The sequence below is a fragment of the Clavispora lusitaniae genome (assembly GCF_014636115.1).
Source record: "Clavispora lusitaniae strain FDAARGOS_655 chromosome Unknown tig00002663_pilon, whole genome shotgun sequence".
Lineage (NCBI taxonomy): Eukaryota > Fungi > Ascomycota > Pichiomycetes > Serinales > Metschnikowiaceae > Clavispora > Clavispora lusitaniae.
The window spans coordinates 1,363,971-1,385,297 of NW_027093982.1; the positions used below are offsets into that span (position 1 = coordinate 1,363,971).

Below are 21,327 nucleotides of genomic sequence, written 5' to 3' on the forward strand. Positions count from 1 at the left end.
TTATTAGGACGTCCATATCTCGCTATACAGCTCCTGTACCATTATCGCGAGAAACATAGCGTGTCTTCAATACCTTAACCCATTGAATTCAAGGCGAATAATGGATTACTTCAAAAAAAACATCCTACATTCCCTGACTAACAATACTAAACAGGAGGAAGAGGCCATTCAGACTTTAAGTAATCGCTTGGAGCATGCTACACTCTCTGCTGACCGACGGTCCGCTGTTTTGGGTTTGAAAAGCTTCAGCCGGCAATTTCGAGAATCGGTGGTGGAATATGGTCTTCGCCCGTTATTGCAAACTTTAGAAAAGGATGTGGCCAATGTTCCTACGTTAAAGGCAGTGATGGAGACATTAATTATACTTTTCATTCGTGGCGGCGAGAGCGAAGAAGAAGAAACGCTTGGCTGGATTTCCAACCAGTCACGTATCCAGAATGGTAAATACCCATCACCATTTTTCATGAAGGATATTGGCGTGGACCAATTCTCAATGTGGATTGCAGATGAAGTCATTTCATGCGATGATTATATCAAGGCTATGGTTGACACTTTGCAATCCAATCAGGATTATCATGTTCGTCTATACACATTGCAATTCTTGGAAGCGCTTGTCGCCACTAGATCTACACGGTCCAAAGAGTGTCTCATCAACATACCTCTTGCAATACCAACCATTGTATCACTTTTGAGTGATTCCAATGATCCTGTGAGAAACGAAACTATTTTGCTTCTTATGGCTTTGGTCAATGACAACTTTAACATTCAAAAACTAGTTGCTTTCGAAAACACTTTTGACCGCCTTTTTGAGATAATTGATGAGGAAGGTGGGATTCGAGGCTCGATTTTGGTACAAGACTGTCTCACTTTAGTCACTAACCTATTGACATACAACGCCTCCAACCAAAAATTCTTTCTCGAAACTGACTGTGTTCCCAAATTAGCAAAACTTCTTGCTGAGCCTATTGAAAGCTCTCTGGATGAAGATGAATTAGCATCCATGCCTGCTGCTCCAATTGTGTGGACTGATCAAAGATTACAGAATATGGCAATCGCATTAGAAATTTGCAAATCCTTTGTGGATGAGGATAATATCTCGAGAGAGCAGAACCAAAATAGACTCCATCAAGCAGGTATTTTCTTTAGCGTGTTGAGACTAACTTTTTCCCCAGTTACAGAATCCCCGATCCGGAAAACCGCACTAGAAGTAACAGGCGACTTAATTGCTGGTAATAATGACCTTCAACTAGAATTTTCTCGCATTGATGTTCCCTACATCGACCCTTCTTTGCCTACTCAAGTCCAGAGATACGACAAATTCATTCCTGCGCCACTTGCATTACTCAATTGGTGTCTATTGAGCAATTCAGTACACATTTTTGATATTCGGCTAGCATCTGCTTACTGTCTTCGCAGCTTGTTCATGGAAAACTCTGAGGCTAAAATCGCCTTCGTTACTGATCAAATTAAAGCAAGCCACAACCCTAACTTCTACTATGAACTTGCTAAAGATGGTGAAGGAATTGAGTCACCGGAAAAGAATGAAAACATTGCATCGACCCCATACGCAAATATTTTCACTACATTGATGAGCTTTGACTTTGAGGCTAAATTAAATCCATATCGCATTTGGTTTGCCTCTGTCATCTTAATCTATCTCTTTGAAGATTGCCCAGAAAATCGGGAGTCTGCTCGTAAATTGCGAGTTGGAAACTCAGATGAGGGCGAGGAAGTGATGATATCGATTCAAGCAATTTCGGAAATTTTGACGACCTCATTGGAGTACAGCGATCCTCGTATAGCTGTTGGTCTTCTTCTCCTATTGACCATTTGGCTCTTCGAAGACTTCGAAGCTGTCAATGATTTTCTTAGTGATTTAACAATAATTAAATCATTATTAGGGTTTCTTTCAAAAAATTCAACAGAATCCTCAGGTTTGGTTCATGGGATGACGGCAATCTTGGTGGGAATAGTGTACGAGTTTTCCAGGAAATCATCACCTATCCCAAGATCAGATTTATATTCCCTAGTTACAAAATCTCTTGGGGCAGATAATTATGCTTTGAAAGTGAAACAATTTCGTGATTGCGAAGAGTTTAAGTCGTTCACGGACCCTTTGCAATCCAATTTTGAGAAAGATTCTACGGGTCTTCCAAAAGTATTTTTCATAGAGAATTACTTAGAATTGGTCAAAGACAATTTCCACAGAATAAGAAAGGCATTATCTCATGATCCATTAGTTGAACCACAACTTAGAGTTTCATATGAAGCTTTTGAGGAAATGCAGAATAAACTCGCACAGCTAACACACGAATTGAAGGAGGTTAATGAGAAGTCCGCAGCTAATGAGAAATATCTCAAGCAGAAGATTTTAGACGCTGAAGAAGAATTGAATACTTCAAGAATGCTGATTGAAAAATCGACCTCTCAACTTGATCAGCTTCGAGAGCTGGAGTCTATTCTCACAGAGAAAATAGAAAAACTAGCATCTGACTTAAAGCTAGTGGAGGAAGAAAGAGAAAGTTTTGAGGACAATTATATCAAATGTGCAGAGCAATTAGACGAAGTACGAAAACTGAACGTTTCTGACAAAGAATTGATAAGTGAATTGACTCAAAAGTTGGAGTCACTGGAAGCTGAGAAAAAAAGGGCTGAAGAGGGTATTAACAAAATGAGCAGAGAACTTTTCTTACTTACAAAGCAGAAGAAGGAATCAAGCTCTACGATTTCGATTTTGGAGAAGAGACTTGAGTCGATCCAGGCAAGCAAAGAGAAGTTGGAAGATAATTATAGAATCCAATTTGAAGCTCTCAAGAAGACAACAGAAAATTACAAGGCTAAAGTGCAGATTATTGAAGGTCAATTAAAAGAGTTGTCGAATGATCGGGACAGAAAGGCTTTCAAAATTCGAGAATCTCAAGAAAGGCTTTCTGAAGCAGAATCGAATAATATAAGCCTCATGGAGAAGCTTCGTACTGCAGCTGTGCTTGTTCAAAATCTTCGAAGAGCAAATCCTGATATTAAAGAGGACAAAACAGTAATACAATCATCTATATTGCAATCACAGGAGGAATTTAAAACTGTTCGTGTTCTTGAAGAAGAAATCACTCAACAACGCGAGAAAATCCATGAATTAGAGTTCCTTATTCAGCAAACGAAAGATTCAGCAGCTAGGGAGGAAACTAATTTGAGAAATGAGATATCGGCTCTCTCTGACGAGCGGGCAAATCAAACAGAGAAAGAGCGGCGTCTCAGCGATGAACTTAATAAGGCAATAATGTCTCTCGCAGAAGCTGAAGAAAACTTCCACAGGGAGAAAATTTCTTTGCAGGAAGAAGTACAAACTCTTGGATTAGAGAAGGACCAGTTGCAAGAGAAAATGAAAAAATCCGAGGCTGAGCATGAATTGGAAAAGAAGCGATTGCAAGATGCGATGAAGACACTCAAAGAGGACATGCTGCAAAAAGAAAAACTTTTGAGAGAAGAATTACTCTCGAAATCAAAAGAGTTTGATGGTCTAAAGCGCGAGCTTAATAACCAATTGGAGGTTTCATCATCATTGAAGAGACAACTTGAACGACAAATTAAGAAATATGATGAATTTAGCATTAAGGCAACATCAGAGAGGGATTCTCTAGTTGAGAAGAACCGCGCATTATTGGCAGATGTGGAATCTCTTCAAGAGGAATTCAAGCGTTCTTTATCAAATTCGAAGGACACTATTCGACAGCTCGAAGAACAGGTGCGAAGATTGTCAGAAGAAAATGAACTGTCAGCTTCGTCTAAGGTGATTATCGAAAAGCACGAAGAAATGGAACTACAACTACAGCAACAAATTCGAGCTAAAGACGCCGAGATCAACAGACTCGAGGAGACTATCCAAAAGGCCATAGCTGAGCAGGAGACCACAGTGTCTCAATTTGAAACACGAATTACTGATTTAACTGAATCCAATTCAAAGGAAGTGGAAAACTTGAAAATTGAGATAGAAAAGATTACATCAGAAAGAGAGACCTTAATGGAACAATTATCCAAATCTAAAGAGATTGGAAAGAATGTTTTCTTGACGGAAAAGCAAGAGTTTCTCAAACAACTCGAGGCAGAACAGAACAAATTAAGCATTGTGCTTAACGAAAAACAGGCAGCCCGTGAATTAATCGAACGTTATGAACATACAATCACTGAGAATCAGAAGCAGATTGCTGAACAAACTTTGCTTCTTGATGAAAAGGACAAAGAGATCAGGGATCAGGTCGAAAAACTGAAGCACGACGAGGAACTATTTTTCGCAGAAAAAAGTGCCCTAAATATTCGAATTGCTGAGCTAAATGATCAGAAAGTTTCGTTGGAAACAAAAATGATAGAAACAAAGGAACTGAAAGCAGATTTAGATGAACAAATTCGAAACATAGCCACAGCTAAGACAGAATTGGAGAGAGACTTGCAGCGCTCCTGGACAGATATACTGCAATTGGAGGCAGAAATGAAACTTAAAGATGAACACATTGAAGAGCTAAAATCCATTATTGACAGCGAAAAGGAAAAGAAACAAAAGGAAATGATTGCTCTGAAAATTGAAGCAACGGGCAATGATGGAGCTACCAGGGATGCTTTGACAAAAGAGATCACAAATAAGATTAATGAACTTGTTGCCAAAGATAAACTCATATTTGAGATTGAAAAGAAGTTAGAGGAGTCTACCATCGCTTTAGAAGACTTGACAGGTCAAAACGATCTGTTGAAGCTCCAGAAAAATAAATTGGAAATTGATTTGAAGAACACCCAGAAAGAATTAAAACAATTAACAAAGCAATTATCGCGGCTAGAGAAAGAACTTGAATGGAGGAGAAAAATAGAACCTAATGATCCTGAAAACAACTTTTCAGTCTATAAGATCCAGATATCAGAGTTGGAGTCCTCTCTCGAGAAAACTGAAGATACTTATCGAAATGAGATGGAAAAACTTCAAGAATCCTATACATCAAAAGTGTCTGAATTGCAGTCCGAATCGAACAAGTTCAAGAATGAGTGCGCCCAACTTGCGGAAGATATTGCTTCATTAGAAACTAAAAATCAAGAACTAAAAAATGAATGCAGAAAAATGGCGACTGAACGTAAAGCTCATGATGTTGGGCAAAATGACAAGGGATCCCAATACAGCGACAGAGACAGTGAAATCAAGGGACTTCAATCAGAAATTGAGACATTAAACTCGACTGTTGCATCATTAAGGGTGGAACTCCACGCGAGAGAGGAAGAATATCGAATGGCAAAGAATGAGTTGCAAGGAGTTGAGGCACAACTTAGTGAACTTTCTTTGGACCATCCTATACACAAGAAAATGCCAGATGCATCACAACGAGAAGGCGACTCGATGCTACCATCATTGTGGCCAAAATCGAAAGAGGAAGTTCTTTCGTTGCAAGACGACCATGGAGTGCTTGATTTAGATTCCGTTTCCAAAGACAAGACACAGGCTGAAATAAGCTCACTCAACGACAAAGAGTCGAACTTGGAACATGAAACTGACATGTATGAGGAGTTGCGTAAAAAGATTAAGGAGCTTGAACTGAGGGAGCACTGTTTGGATGATCAGGTCAAAATGAAAGAAGAACAAATTGCTAAGTTCAAGGTTGAAAATGACATACTAAAAGAAGAACTATCAGAAGAGGTGGAGAATAAATGCAAAAGCTCGGAATTAGAACGACAAGTTGAAATATTGAAATCAGAGATAGCGATGCGAGAAGAGAGGATCCAAGGCCTTAAATCCCAAGTTAATAGAAGTACGGAGACCATTTCAGAACGTGAGAATCACATAACTGCAACAGGCAATACTGATGAAAACCAGTTGAAACTTCTTCAAGTTGAATGCGAAGATTTGAAGGAGGAATTGAAATATAAGTCAGAGATTGTGACTTTGATAGAGAAGGAAAAGAGCGAAGTTGAAAGACAATTGAAAGAGCTACAACAAGTTTTGAGTACTAAGGACGATACGAAACGCACAGAAGCTCTTGCAAATGAAGACAATAAGGAAAACGGGCAGTCAATGATCCCTGAACAAGTCACAAAACTTAAAAGTGAAGTGGAAGAGCTTCATGAGAAACTTGAGCGAGAACATGAATTACGTTCTCAAGCCGAATCTGAATTGGAGACATTAAGAATAGAGAGGAGGAAAGAGAAAGAGGCTATTGCAAGAGAAGAAGAACTGAAAAAGAAGGTCGAGGCTGATTTTGAAGACATGATGCTTATGTGGGAAGAACAGGAGAAGAAAATCGAACTTTTCAAACAAAGATTGAGAGACTGTGGCCAAGAAGTTTCCAGCGACGAGGAGTAGGAAAAACATTGCGAACAAAATATAAATAGTAGATTTTTATATATTCCCGTGATTATGATGTACGTGAACTTTAATAAAATGGATTGTTCTTAGCCGAGGGAGAGAAACGTTTCGATTCTGTATGGTCTAAACTTTGCACGAGCGTGCGGCGTTAACGCTCAATGTAAAGCTTGGCGAGCTAAAAAAAAAAAAAAAAGGACCCTCTGACATGATTCTTCTTATCGATTCGTATGACTCCTTCTCCCATAACCTAAAAAGATTAGTGGAAGAAAACACGAAAAAGCCCGTGGTCACAATTTTCAATGACACGTTTTCTGCTGGAGAATACGAGCAAGCCTTTGACAGTTGGATTCAGTTCTTCGACTACATAATCGTGGGTCCAGGTCCAGGACATCCCAATAATGACGCCGATATAGGAATTATCAAGTGGCTCTACGAGAAGTATGACGCAGATCCTTCTCGTTGTATCCCCACCTTGGGCGTTTGTCTCGGCTTTCAGAGTCTATGCAGTGTTTTTGGTAATGATGTGGTGAGACTCGATACCGTCAAACATGGACAGGTGTACCATATCGCACCCAAATCCTCTGACTTATTTGGTACGCTGAAAGAGGAATTGTTGCCTTTTCCAAGTGTTAGGTATCATTCGTTGCATGTTAACCTTTCATCGTTGAACGAAAAGATCATCGCCCTCGCGACTTGCGATGAGCCCAATAGTTTTCCCGACACCGTGTTAATGGCCGGAAAGCACGCGGAACTTCCATTATATGGTGTTCAATACCATCCCGAGTCAATTTGTTCTGAAAAGGGCGACACGCTTATCAAGAATTTCGATTCCATCGCCTCAACATACAATAGTCAGTACAGACCGGATTTGGCCCAGTTACAGCATGCTGCCGACTTAAAGGCCATCAACGAAAAAAATACAATACGCCATGCTGTACACGAGAAATGTCTTATCAAGGAATTTAACGACAACTCCTCGATCAATGTTCAAGTTGAAAAATTCAAATTGAAGGAGAACACTCGTCCGATAGACGTCTGTGATTTTCTAAAAAGAAATGGGACTGACTTTTTTTTCTTAAACTCCGCTTCTGAGCCAGGCAGCTGGTCAGTAATAGGATTACCAGTGGTCGATTATAGTGAAGTGATTACCCATTCTGTGGATGATCCCACTACTGTAATTCTTCTGAAGTTCAAAAGCGAAGACAAACCTGTCACACAACAAGTTACATCGGTATGGGAATTCGTCGCTTCTCGGATGAAAGAGAAATATTGTTCCAGAGAATCGATCGAGGAACGAACCGGAAAGATCCACGCACGGCCTCTTCCATTTTTCGGTGGTTATCTCGGAATTTTTTCTTACGAGGAAGGTAGACATGTGGATATTAAAAAGTTGGGCTCATTTTGTGATGGCCCTACACCCGATACGAAACTTGTTTTCATTGACAGAGCCATTTTGCATGACCGGATAACGAATGACTGGTTTATCCTCTCTATCCACAGAGCCCCAGGTGAAGACCGGTGGTGTAAAGATCTAGTCAATCGCTTGCAAAAAACGGAAGATTTGCATATCGATTTGCAGTCGGTTCCCAAAAGTGTGAATCTTTTATACAAAGATGAAGAAAGCTCCATAAGATACGAATTTCCTGACCAGGATGTGTATGAAGACCAATTCCACCGTTGTCAAGATTACCTTCACTCAGGAGATTCGTATGAGCTTTGTCTTACCACGCAACTGAAGCTTTTCCTTCCGAAATATTTGGATACTTGGGACATCTATAAAGTGTTAGCCCTCCGAAAGAACCCGTCCCCCTACTCTTGTTTCATGGAGTTTGACGACTGCGTTTTGATTTCGTCATCTCCAGAAAGGTTTATGTCTTGGGTTGATGATGAAAAAATCCCGGGAAGTAAGGTGGTCGAATTAAGACCAATCAAGGGAACGGTAAGAAACACTAGCGATGTCACCTTGGAAGATGCTACGAAGATTCTTCGCACGCCGAAGGAAATGGGCGAAAACCTAATGATTGTTGATCTCATTCGCCATGACCTCAACTCCTTCATTGATGATGTTCTGGTGAGTTCACTAATGGTTGTTGAAGAGTATCAAACTGTTTATCAACTAGTGAGTGTTATTAGGGGGCATTTGATGCCTGACAATCAATTCACAGGCATAGATGTTTTGCACCTGTCGTTGCCTCCAGGTTCAATGACAGGAGCTCCCAAAAAACGGTCAATCGAGCTTTTGCAGGATATTGAAGCGATGCAGAATACCATTGTCGAAGGTGGAAGAAGAGGCATTTACAGCGGCATTGCTGGCTACTGGTCTATCACTGATGATTCCGACTGGTCAGTAATCATTCGGTCAATCATGCATTATAAGAACGATACAGAAAACAATGGATCAACGAACGTATGGCGAATTGGTGCAGGTGGGGCTATTACTGTGTTGAGTGACCCCAAGGATGAGTGGGAAGAAATGCAAATCAAGCTTTCAAGCACTCTTCAAACATTTATGTAAATTCGAACAGTGGCATAATCAAATTCATTCTTATGTCAACATGCCCTTATGAAATCGAATAAGCAAGATAGAAGTACATAGCCACTATTTATATAATTATGCATATTTATTCATGAAACACAAAACAGATAATAATTCGACTCGAGTAGACAATTCTATAGCTGAGGCGTGCACATCTTTAAAGAAAAAAAAAAAAACAAAAAAACTAAAAACTTTAACTTGAAAAAGGGAAGCACAATCACCCCAGTTTATCAGCGATATAATTTCGAAGAATTTCAATCTTTTTTGGCTGTAATGGGTTTGCTCAAAATGTATCTGATCTGCCTGAATACGTGAGACAATCGCATTTTGGCTGAACCAACCAGCCCAAAAAGGGACCGCGAATTTCCACGATCTTGTCTTAGCTAGTTACTCAATGAGAGAACACAAAATAGACTGGTAAAAATCAACAACAAACATCAATGGCAACTGAACGGACATACACGAAAGTGCTCCAATATAAATCTGTGCAATTTGGAATCGTTTTCCACCGGATGTTCTGTAGCTGTACTGTAACTTTGAAGTGCAGACAAGGTCGTGCATTACACGAAAAAATGTCGACGCAAAGTAAAAACGGATTTCCCTCACCACAACTACTACATCACCGTCGAAAAGATTGAATACAAAATGTCGTTTTTTGGATTTGATGCCTCTGGGGCCCAGTTCCAAGGCTCTAAATCCGACGGGAAAGCGTATGATTTTCAAGACACCTATGAGGGCTTGGGCGAACTCGAAGAAGATGACACTTTGAACGACCAAACTTTTGGTGTGAGCGCTGTCGGCAAAGATTTCGATTTTTCGGGCACTTTCAACGCGGCTGGCTCTAAGCCGCAAGCTGAAGTCAGGCCTCAGGTTTCTTATGCTCGTGCAGCTGCTAACGACGATGAATTCATGAAGGACTTGTGGGGCGTCAATCCTCCACAAAAGAAGCCAGAGCAGGCTGCGCACGAAGAGAAGAAGGTGTTGAGTCTTCAGGAGATAGAGGCGCAGTTGACGGCCATTGACAACAGCCAACCCCAAGGACAGATGCCTGTTCCACCTCAACAGCAGTTTTATCCTGGGTACCCTGCTCCTCAGTTTCCTGGCTACATGATGCCTCAAGGTTTTATGCCTCCACCGGGACAATACGGCATGCCTTACCCAGGCCAATTCATGCCTATGCAAGCACCAATTGGCCCCAATGGCATGACTCCTCAAGGAATGCCTCCTATGCCTATGCCGCATCAAGTGCCTCCTCATCCTCAGCAAATGCCAGCACAGCAGATGCCACCACCTCCTCAACAACAGCAACAGCAACAGCAGCAGCAGCAACAGCAACAGCCACAACAACCACAGCACTCTGTTTCGGCTCCTGTGGCTGACCAACGCCAATCTCCGCTCAAGCAACCTGTTGCAACAGCCCCACCTACTCATTTGGTGGCTGAATCCCCAACATCAGCAGCTTCGGCAAAAGTTAATTTGTCTCAGTTCCCAGTTTTAGGATCTAAGGGTCAACGCTTGGACTCTCCTAAGGAAGCGCACGTTGCTGAGCAAAAACTGCCCAGAGAGAACCAAGGATTTTCTCACAATCGTCATCACATCCTGCTCGAGGAATTGTCTCCAGAAGAGCAAGCCAAGATGGCCAGACGCCAAGAGAAAGTGTCTAGAATCATGAGATACTCAGGTGTGATGAACCCTAAAGATAAGGACTTTGTGACGAGATTCCAACTCTCGCAGATTGTTACAGATGACCCTTACAACGAGGACTTCTACGCTCAAGTGTACAAGGTTATTCATCCAAAGGTACCACAGAATGCAGTGGGAGCTCCTCCTGTGCAACAAGCCAACTCGATTGCACAAGCCTACTTGGATCAAAGTGGCCATAGGTTGGGTGGTCGGTTCAGAAGAGCAGATGTGGCCTTGCAGAGAATGCAACAGCAAGTGCAAAAGGCTGTTTCTGTGGCAAAAGAGAGACAAAAATTGCCACAACATGTACGAGAAGGTGTCTTGGGTAAGATTTCCGTTGGGTCGGGTAAAAAGCCAAGACAACAATTGGTGATTTTGAGTAAGGCTGCTCAAAAGGCCAAGGAAAGTGAAGACTCAGAAGAAGGCTTGGTGCCACAAAGTAAGAAAAACAGATCTCCTTCAATTGCCGCTCCTTCGAAGCCTATTAAGAAGTACACCAAAAAAGACATTATGTGCATTTTGGAAGATGCCATCAACAACTTGATGGCTGTTGAGAGCGAATCTCGCTTGTCTCCGGATGTCGATACCACAAAGTTGTGGGAATCTCTTCATATTTTGGACCAGGCGTCCTCTTCTGGAGATGACGAGTCATTTGTCAATCCTTTTATCCAATGCCTCAATTATTCGAAAAGTTTGAAGATTCTTCCACGTTTGTTCAAGTTCTTGACCAGGGAACAGATCTTGACCATTGTCACATTAATCATGTCCAATTTAGAGAACTTGACCGTGATAAAGAACGGCTCTTATACTACCTACGCGAACAAAAGAGTCCCCGAGAACATTTTAAAGTTGGTTGATACGTACTCTTTGACCTTATGCAAGGTATTGATGAATGCAGTTCAAGACTTCAAATTCAATGAAATCATTGGCTTAATTTTGATTTTGATCCAGCATAATGTTGTTTCCTTTGTTTCTACGACGAAGATTGGTTTATCCATTTTGACAACTCTTTTGTCGAGAGCAGAACTTATGAGAGGCGAAGGTTCTATTTCTGCAACCGATTTATCTGAGTGGACTTCCTGTTACGACGAGTTATTTACTGCCTTGGAATCTCGCCTTGCAGCCATTTTCCCTCCTGGTCTTGGGGATGCCGAGGACGACTACGTATGGCAATTTTTGGCCACCTTGTCTCTAGGTGGTAAATTGAGCCATCAAAGAATCATTGTCGACGAAGTAAGAGACGAAATTTTCGGAGTCATGAGCAGAGCTAAAGCTATTGACAATTCGGATATGGCCAACTTGTACAAGAAACAGAGTATGTTGAACAACTTGAACATGTACTTGGTGGTGATGGGATTGGTCGCTGATGAAAATGAGATTCAAGAGTTGAAAACTTAAGATCTGGAATTCAAAAATCGTTGACGTGCAGACAAAACGCTATTGTGAAAACTGTACTTGCAAACACTCAAGAACATAAAAATAATAAAGAAATAGGTAGTTGCTTCATTCTTAAATGTCGATTACATCTACTTGCTGTATGTCTGCTGTGTAATCTATCGTGTATGAACTACTTGGAGCGATCATGCATCTATGCATTTACACGCACCATATGATACTTTAATTACCACTTTCGTGGATTAGACATCAACCGAATTGATTGAATTTTACAGTTTCTCTAGTGAAGATTCAGGAAATATACTTAAGTATTACTTTAGTAGTACTCCAAGCGTTCCAGTCTTTTGTTTGTTCACATTTTTGGCGCTTCCCGTCAAATCCATCAGACGTAGTGAACCTGCAGTACTGATTGTGCTAACCACCAGGGTAGCTTGATTCAGTCAGATGCTTGAGTGAAGAAATCACCGAACCGCAAGAAGCACATACATACTCTAATTGCTAAAGGTCTGCTCACAACCTGCAATTTGTCTTTGCTTTCTTCCCGTTTCCACCATTCTTTTGTCTCTGCCTAATCTTCCGTGGCATCTGGCGATGGCTTCAACTACATCATTGGCCGAAACACCCCAGATGCTCACACAACAAGGCGGAATGGACAACCTGACTTTTACCCATGGGTATGTTCACGGCCATGTACATCGCCACAACGACTTTATGCATATTCATGGGCATATTCACAACCACGACCACACCAACCAGCTAAGTTCTGCGGATTCGAAACCAGCAGGAGAATCCTCTGCCGAATGCCACGAGTTTGATGAAATATGCAGAGATATATTTTGCGAAGATTTGGATGACTGCTATTTCGAAGATTGTATCTCTCAATGTCACGAAGCATCATGTGCTGACGATAGTTGCATTGCTCGTTGTGAAGATGTGAGTGCTGACTGTTGCGAAGACGCGAGCGCCGACTGTTGCAACGACCCACAGTGTCTCGAGTCTGGTTCTATTGATTGTTCTGCCGAATGTTCAGCGCTAAGAGAACATGAGAACAGTTTGTGTGAATCTCAAAAGTCCAACATGGAGCTTTTCGAGAATCTTTTACAGAATGTGCAGAAAAATGTTGAGCAGCTGTTTCAAGATAAGGATCAGGGCATTTTCCAACAAAAGAATCATACTGACTACGGAAATATCCAACTGATGGAAATACTGGAGCCCGATGCCAAGAAACGAAAAGTAACAGACCAAAAGCTTGAGATACATTTTCCACATCCATGTCATTCAGCACCAGCGAGCGAAGGGAATGAGCTTTCTTCAAAGACTTCCCTGGAGACTTGGCCTATCCAGACTAGCAAGCACCACACACATCAAACATGCTTCCATGCCAAAGTACCTAGTTCCACTGTAGACCAGACGGCGCATGATCTTGACACGGAAACATCTAAGCAACTCAAATCCGACTTTGACTTCTTTATCCAGTTTGACAACTTCAACCCACTTAATCTCAACAATCAAGATTTTTCAGCTCAACCCTTTTTCAATAACCATTTTGAAGACCCCGGCGCATCAGCTACCTACCCTTGTCAATGGGAAAAATGCCAGACAAAGGTGGACGATTCACATTTAGTGCAACACTTGGTGAATGCTCACATTAAGGACGAGTACGGTCTTTCCAGTGGAAACTCTTTAGGACAGCCCCCTTTTGAATGCGAATGGAGCAATTGTAACTTTGTCGATGAAGACTATTCTGCATTCTTGGGCCATTTGAATACACATAAATGTGATCCTCCTAGGGTCGAGCTCAAAGACAGTATCATGCCTACCGACAAGGATGTTTCAGCATTACTAACACCGAACTCAGCTTCTGAACTTACCGACTCTCCTAAGAAGGAAGTGAACGAGACCCTGCTAAATGGGTTAAACATCACATCCATGAAAATATGCTCGAAATCAAATTCGTCAGATGAACTTACAGATCCGAATTTTACGTGCAAGTGGGCCGTGGCAACTGATGAGACCGGCTTTCCTATAGTATGCGGAAAGACCCACAAGAGCGAAGGCGAACTACAGCACCATCTTCAAGATGATCACATTGGACTGGGAAGATCAGTGTATCATTGTTGTTGGGTAGGGTGCGAGCGCCACCAAGGAAAACCATTCATCCAAAGGCAGAAACTCTATCGACATATTCACATCCACACGCATTACAAGCCTTGCAAATGTTCCGTTTGTGGGGCCTGTTTTGCTGTCGAAGCAATTCTCAAGCAACACATGCGTATTCATTCAGGCGAAAAACCGTTCGTGTGTGACACTTGCGGAAAACGGTTCTCGACGAGCTCCTCTCTTTCCATACATAATAGGGTCCATTCAGGTGAAAAACCTCTACAATGCACCTGGCCAGGGTGCAAAAAGCGATTTAGCGAGAGCTCGAACTTGGCAAAACATTTGCGCTTGCACATGAAAAAATTCACATGTGAAACTTGTGGCGAGGTATTTGACAAGCGGACCGAATATACAAAGCATAAAAAGCTTCACTGAAAACATCGTTTCGAAACATTAATTGAAGTTGGGAGTATCTAGTCACATATAGTCAATATGCAGGATAGTTGATTTTTTTTCCGCTCTTCAATGTAAAACTCATATTATCGTAATACTCAAGAAAGATACCCATGAAGCCGTGCCTTCTGCTTTTGAAATCTGTACGGGTGCCCACACCGGCTGCGATAAAGCTTCCCTTTCAACCTCCTGCTTTATCTTCTATTTCTGTTGCGGAACTTCCAAATAATACATTTGAGCAGAACAACCTATACTATATAAAGAAGACTGCTTACGGACATTGGCCAGTGTACAAAAAGATTCAAAATACCAGAATCAGTACTGAGATCAAGCGAGTTCAGGGTGATGTCTCTGTTTTTGCAGAGGAGTTGTTGAGTCTTCTTCAAAATGATGCTATTAAGAAGGATCACGTTCGAGTGAACACCAAAACGGGCGAGGTCAACATCAAGGGCGACTACACAGAGCAAATCAAGAGTATTCTTGATACTCACGTCAAGCTCTAACTCTAGAAACTAGCACTTGTATATATTTCAAAGAATGGGCAAGATCCACCGGGTCAATAAAAGAATATCTAGAGAATTGTCGTAGACACATGACTATTGCATTTCGAGGTTCGACTCAGAAATAGGCGTGTTTCCGCTATCGGACGAGCCAAACGCAGCTTGCCTGATTTGTACGATCCAGGGATCATTCAAAAGTTCGGCAGCACTTGGCCGTTTGGATGGGTCATGTTCCAAACATCTCGACAAAAACTGTCTTCCTGTCTCACTGAGTTGATCATGAGATGGTAATTGTGGCTTGTGGCCGGCTGCAATGTGATACATAATTGCCCACTCGTTGTCTAAGTTTGCCCATGGCCGTCTTCCAGTAGCCATTTCTAACACGCAACATCCAAGAGACCAGATATCAACCACCCCACTTTGCGAAGAGCCTTGTCCAGTAATAACTTCAGGGGACATGTACATGGGCGTACCTGTCATAGAGTTCAAATTCTCCTGACTTCTAGCACCTCTGGAGTGATGGCCAATATTTCTGGTTTTGCCCGACGCAGCTATCACCTTGGCAGCTCCAAAATCAACAAATTTGATGACACCATTGTGATCCAAAAGAATGTTTTCAGGCTTAATGTCACGATGAACAACACCTGATTGGTGCAAATAGGCCAAACCTTCTAGCATCTGAAGAGTGTACACTTGGATCACCATTTCATCTTCGATACGACCATGTGCCAAGAGACTAGAGAGAGATCCACCTTCACAGTATTCCATGAAAAGATATACTTTGTCGCGATGAACTTCAACGCCAAAATATTGAACAACATTTGGATGGTTCAACATTTCCAAAACCGTCATCTCTTCACTAATCGATGGAATAAGCTTAAGCGATTGGCTATCGTGGAACATGATTTCCTTAACAGCCATGACTCCTCCAGTATCCAAATTCACGGCAGCATAAACTTGACCAAAAGAACCACCACCAATGAATTTACCCTTCTGCCATCTTATCGATACACTTGAGAAGGAAGAAGCTAACAACGTCACAAATTGGTATTCCAGATCTGAAACATCAAGCACCCTACCGATAGAATGTAATTGCTCTTCAACTTCCGTTCTGTACTTCTCAATTTCTTGGATTTCCTTCATAACATCCTCCAGGTAGGCATTCAAGATCAGCTCATCATCAGTCGCGTTCTCAATACCTTGTCTTTGGGAAGACCATTTCAACATTCTCTTCTTTTCAGCTTCATTGGAACGAGCACCCATAATATCAAAATGGGAGATGAGCAAAGACATGCAACGCGCCACCTTGAGCTTGAGTCTGTAAAATTGGTCTTCACTGAGAACTAAAACATTGAACCCCCTTGTCATCTCCATAGCAAATTCTAAAGCAAGAACGCACCATCTGAAGGTTTTACGATCTGTTGGTATACAGTCGTCACAGATGAAACTCACCCATTCGATGGAGAGCTGGATGAGTCGCATAATGACTGCAGATTTTCTCGATGCATCTGACCATTTTACAGAACTCTTACCGAAATCCCGAGAATAAATGAAAAACTGATTAACAAGCTCCTGGTAAACATCATTAGGTATCAACCTTTTGCAATTTTCAATGACAATCTTCGTTGAATCTAACACGGCAAGAGTCATACGGAAAAAGACCTTGTTAATCCTCGTTAGCTCTTGATGCACTTTGGTAAGTGATGAACGCTGTTCAGTCGGTTTCACAATCGAACGCATAGCTTCAACACCGCTGACTAGATCCATAAATCTTTCACGTGCTAATGAAAGGCTGAAGTAAGGTGGCACCTTTGTGATGACCAACAATTGACCTGGTTTCACGTCAGTTATCGGGACGTTTTCTATACTAAGATTGATCATGTCACCTTCCCATACAATGGGTTTCAAAGGACAAAACGCAATGACATAACCAGTGTATGCTTCATTTGTGTCTTCCGTATCCAGTGGGGAATCTACCACAAACAGTTCCGTTCCAAAGTTTTCAAAAGACTCTTGATCCTCGTTATTAAGAGTATGACCGATAGTTGTACCATTGATGATCCGCAAGATTTCCTGTTCATTATTCATCAACTCAGGACTAGCAAAAAAGTACATTCCTTGCGCTTCCACGGAGCCTGTGTAAACAAGAAAATGGTCAGAGTTTCGTAAAATATCCAATAAAGCTTTTGTACGAGGACCAGAGTTCGAAGATACTTCAAACAGCATCGCATTAGTAAAGCTTCGAGATAATTCACCAGTAAATCTAGCAAGTTTACGGCGGATCTGGCCAAAGTTTTCAGTAGTAGAATTGTACCAGCGAATCAAATCAGATGCGCCTAAAGTTGGCGTGGGTGGGTACTTAACTTGGTGAGTGAGATATGCCAAAAGCTTCTGGCAAAGCCTAGAAGTTATGGAAGTAACGTTTTCCGCTACAGCTGTCCCTCCTCCATCAATGTACACACCAAGAGACCGTAAGAAATTCCAAGCATTCTCGAGTTCTTCTGGCTCTTTGTTCGTACGAAACGTGTGAGGAGACCTCGAGCTGTCAACAAGTTTCTTATTTAATAGGACCAAAAAGTATCTGACACACAGAAGAACCACGCGGTCAAAGTCCTCTATATCTGCATCAAATAAATCTTTGATGACCCAAGTTCTGTTTGCGTCTGGCCGACAGTATTCTATAATTCCTTTTTTAACTTGCAAAGCGATCGTAATGTAGGATTTGAAGTCATCAATCATCTGATCAATCATCATTAGATTAAGGTTCTCAAGCTTTTTTGCGTACTTCATTCTGATAGATATAATCTCCTTAATGAGCCTCATGGGTACAAGGCAAAGTTCAATCAAGTCGTGTCCGTAATCAGGAAGTTTCAAAGTTTCGAACATATGACCCAAATGAATATACGTCTCTTTTGATTTGGTAATCCAGGGCTCCAATGGTACAAATATCCGCTTTTTGAAGATCGTATGAACGTCCTTTTCTTTGAGAATTCGTTCTGCTAATGATTTATTGTCTTCTTCGAATATCTTCTTGACATCCTTATTCTTGCTCGTCAGCAGCAGTTCGTCAGCAGGATCAGAGGGTGTATCCACCCCGCTCAGAGCACCCTTAGAAATGTCGAGTTCATCATTTCCAATCCAAAGCTTGAAAGACTCAGTCTCTCTGGTAATGGCATCGGTAATAGTGAGCCAGGCTGTGAGCGCATCAATTCTATGTTGAAAAGCGTCTTCTTTGCAAGCCGGTTTGTCATGCTTCATATCCTCCAGAGTTCGCCAGAGTTCACATATTTTGTCGTATTTGTGAAGTATATCACAAACCTGATCTCTTGCATCAGGAGCCCCCTGTTCGTAACTTATTTCGAAGTTTGAGACCTCCTCGATAACCAGATCAACAGTTGTTCTTCTGTACAAGATGATTTTTCGCTGTTCATCCTCCGTTCTATTTAAAAGCTTTGCACGGATCCCAAACCATAAATTTTCCTTATAGTAAGTTCGTAAAAAAGACTCTTGCTGTTCGTTTGAATAGCCATTATCAATGATTTTAGTTTTCTCTGACCGCACAACATCACCTGTAAGGACAGACGACAACATTGCTTGCCATTCAAGTCTTTCAATGACTGCAGGGTCTTCCACTGTGTCCTTGCTGATGGTTTTGATATTGTCACTGATACTTAGCTTGGAGTTGCTGCTTTTCATGATATCAAAAGCTAGGCTATAATCTATCTGATATTTTTCATTCTCCAAATCTGTCAAGAGATCGGAATTGCCATGCAAAGTTACGTCGTCATCGTCATCGTCGTCGTCATCATCGTCATCATTCGTAATAACGTCTGTTTCCTTTGGCTCAATATCTGCTCCACTAATACCTTTGGTATAATAGTCATCAATAGCATGATTTCGTATCTTTTTGAGATAAACTTTCTCCTGTGCTAGGTATTGATTTGTCTGGGGGAGATTATTATTAAGAACTTGACTGGTTGAGCGGGACCTTGACTTGCGGGTCTCTGTGCCCGAGTGAATTCCCGATGATGTTTCTGTCCGGAATCCTAGACTACCATTTCCATTATTGGAGTGGCTCTCTCTGCTAAGCTGCCTTGAACTAGACGATGTGGTGCTTTTGTTGCTATTGGTAGGAATGAATAGCTGGTGGGGCCTGTTACCTTTCTGCAATGAAGACGTCTGTGTTCTGTGTGGATTAGAATGGCGTTCTGTATTATTGACAGAACTATTAGCGGAATTCGATCCCATTTCAAATTAGTGATCTTTATGACGAAGATTAAACAACGGGGCGTTTCGTGCTTTGGACTCCGCTTCAAGGTGTGACAAGGGAAGCAAATGCAAAGTTAATGTGATATCAAAAAAGGGAATGCGAATGGGAATGTGGGATGTAAGAATGATAACGGTTTTCAATAGTACAGGGATTAATGTTACACTATCTTTGGAAACACACACACACACCTTAGACGTGGGTGAAGCAAGTCCAGAGATGTCCGGGTGTGAAGTCCTCAGGTTGCTAGGGAAAGGTGAGGAATCAAGCCCGTACAGAATTTCTAATGAAGGCGTGCTTTTGCTTTCTCCATATGTTTCATGGCTCTTAGTGCATAATTCATTTTACTTTCCCTGTGATCGTTTTTTGAACCGTATGAAGTTTCCTATATCTAGTTTAGGCTGGTGCCTATCTACAATAATGGCGCACCAGCTATGGAAATCATGGCCCATCATCTTTGTAAGATATACCTTATAGCCCCAAAGCTGCATGGACTAAAAAAAAAAAAAAAAAACTGGAAAAAAGAAGAGTTTCAGTGATCAAGCGAAACTAAAGTAGCAATAGTACGCTTAAAGTAGCCCACTCAGAGCATTTCCGTGCGCGATTACTACAAGAAATAGCATCTGCGAGATACAGCTGCGTAAATGCATGGTTTCGCTCTTTGAAATTTGCCAACAGAAACCACTATGGGAGCACCTTACTACTGGGCTCCCGACATTAGATCAAGTTCTTGAATACCAGACTGATGGCATCTTTGATTTCCAATCGGTACCGACCAACAGCGCTATGTATGCTGTCGTGTGCAATCTCATAGTCAGCCATTTGCAAGCAGGGGAAACGAAAAGAGTCGTCATAATAGAGACCTTGAACCCTTTCCCGTGGGAGATTCTCCATCTGCATCCAAACTTCAAGCCGCAATGGCAGTCCCGCATCGAAACATTCTCATTGTCGTCATTCCCTCAGCTTTTCGCTTTTCTCAAGCTTGAAGATCTCCAACCGATCATGGCAGGTTCCATATTGGCATTCATAACGAATTTTCATGAGCTCATCGAGCATTACAGGCTCCAGATCTCTGCATCATATGAGGAAAGTCTCCTTAAACATCAAATCGAGAAAAATGGAGTCGTAATCGATAAAATGGAACAGGCTGTGGAAGAAGGGTTTTCTCTGTTAGACTTGCCAGAATTACCAGAAAAATCTTCTCTCTTGCGAAAAAATCCAATATTGAAAGCACAAGATCATATTACTCAACTTTTTAAGGAGCTTGGAGAATTCGTCTACAAGCATACTTGTATGGTCGTGCTCATTGGGCATTTGGAGCCACAATATAAGGCATATTCGAAGAAGAGGTCGTCGACTGTAATGGACTCAAGTCAATCTCAAATCTCACTTTCACTGTCGAATGGATCTTCGTTCTATTCTGATCGACGTTTAGTTTTGGCTCCGGTATCTTTTGGAAGGCCCGGTTCTGGAGAAGAGAGACGAACTAGGGTATGGGATGTGAATGATAGCAAGATAACTAGTCGGCTTGTTTTCTATCACGACTGGTTCTACAATAGCCCCATGTTTTTGAGCAGAAAGCGACCCGCACTATCAAAGGAACATTATCTTGTCTCGGTAGTTAAAGTTACCCATCTTGCTGGTGTGGGGAATATTTATGATCCGATTTTTTTTGACTTCCAGCATAATTACGAAATCGAGGATTCTGATCTGAATGAGAATTGCTTAATTGATCTACTGGCCCAAAATACGGGCGATCTTTCCGCATTGATACAAGACTCTCTTTACATGACGCAAACATTACCTAAAGCAGTGTCAACGCAGATCGAAATTTCCGTGCCTATTCCATCCTCTCTTCCTATTAGCAAATCCCAATCAGAAGTTACAGAGCCCTTCTCTAGCGGAGAAACCGAGAGGTCGGATATGTATCGCGACTCTCAGCTGGTAATTGAAGCCTCCGACGTCGAACTGACAGGAACTCTACTAGAGGATTTAGAGACCTATAATTAATAATATCGTATCGCCACATTATCCATCGCGTTTTGAGATGCGAGTA

General features: G+C 41.7%; 7 protein-coding genes across 7 annotated transcripts; 6 read left to right on the forward strand and 1 right to left on the reverse strand. All coding sequences in view use genetic code 12, as the record gives it.

Moving 5' to 3' along the window:
- Positions 1–100: 100 nt before the first annotated feature.
- USO1 (Uso1p) lies at positions 101–6,334 on the forward strand (the record flags this gene model as incomplete). Its single annotated transcript, XM_002617077.2, has 1 exon — positions 101–6,334. One exon carries the CDS (start codon positions 101–103, stop codon positions 6,332–6,334), a length of 6,234 nt encoding a protein of 2,077 aa, XP_002617123.2.
- A 208-nt stretch (positions 6,335–6,542) lies between these two features.
- Positions 6,543–8,852, forward strand: ABZ1 (4-amino-4-deoxychorismate synthase; the record flags this gene model as incomplete). The annotated part of the gene is made up of 1 exon (XM_002617076.1): positions 6,543–8,852. One exon carries the CDS (start codon positions 6,543–6,545, stop codon positions 8,850–8,852), a length of 2,310 nt encoding a protein of 769 aa, XP_002617122.1.
- Positions 8,853–9,518: 666 nt separating this feature from the next.
- Positions 9,519–11,954, forward strand: FOB63_005238 (uncharacterized protein; the record flags this gene model as incomplete). The annotated part of the gene is made up of 1 exon (XM_002617075.1): positions 9,519–11,954. One exon carries the CDS (start codon positions 9,519–9,521, stop codon positions 11,952–11,954), a length of 2,436 nt encoding a protein of 811 aa, XP_002617121.1.
- A 588-nt stretch (positions 11,955–12,542) lies between these two features.
- CSR1 (Csr1p) lies at positions 12,543–14,486 on the forward strand (the record flags this gene model as incomplete). The annotated part of the gene is made up of 1 exon (XM_002617074.1): positions 12,543–14,486. The coding sequence occupies one exon, from the start codon at positions 12,543–12,545 to the stop codon at positions 14,484–14,486; it is 1,944 nt and encodes a 647-aa protein (XP_002617120.1).
- Positions 14,487–14,617: 131 nt separating this feature from the next.
- On the forward strand, positions 14,618–15,007 carry IMG2 (mitochondrial 54S ribosomal protein mL49; the record flags this gene model as incomplete). The annotated part of the gene is made up of 1 exon (XM_002617073.1): positions 14,618–15,007. One exon carries the CDS (start codon positions 14,618–14,620, stop codon positions 15,005–15,007), a length of 390 nt encoding a protein of 129 aa, XP_002617119.1.
- Positions 15,008–15,100: 93 nt separating this feature from the next.
- On the reverse strand, positions 15,101–19,252 carry SSK2 (mitogen-activated protein kinase kinase kinase; the record flags this gene model as incomplete). The annotated part of the gene is made up of 1 exon (XM_002617072.2): positions 15,101–19,252. One exon carries the CDS (start codon positions 19,250–19,252, stop codon positions 15,101–15,103), a length of 4,152 nt encoding a protein of 1,383 aa, XP_002617118.2.
- Positions 19,253–19,919: 667 nt separating this feature from the next.
- Positions 19,920–21,281, forward strand: FOB63_005242 (uncharacterized protein; the record flags this gene model as incomplete). Its single annotated transcript, XM_002617069.1, has 1 exon — positions 19,920–21,281. The coding sequence occupies one exon, from the start codon at positions 19,920–19,922 to the stop codon at positions 21,279–21,281; it is 1,362 nt and encodes a 453-aa protein (XP_002617115.1).
- Between the last annotated feature and the right edge of the window lie 46 nt (positions 21,282–21,327).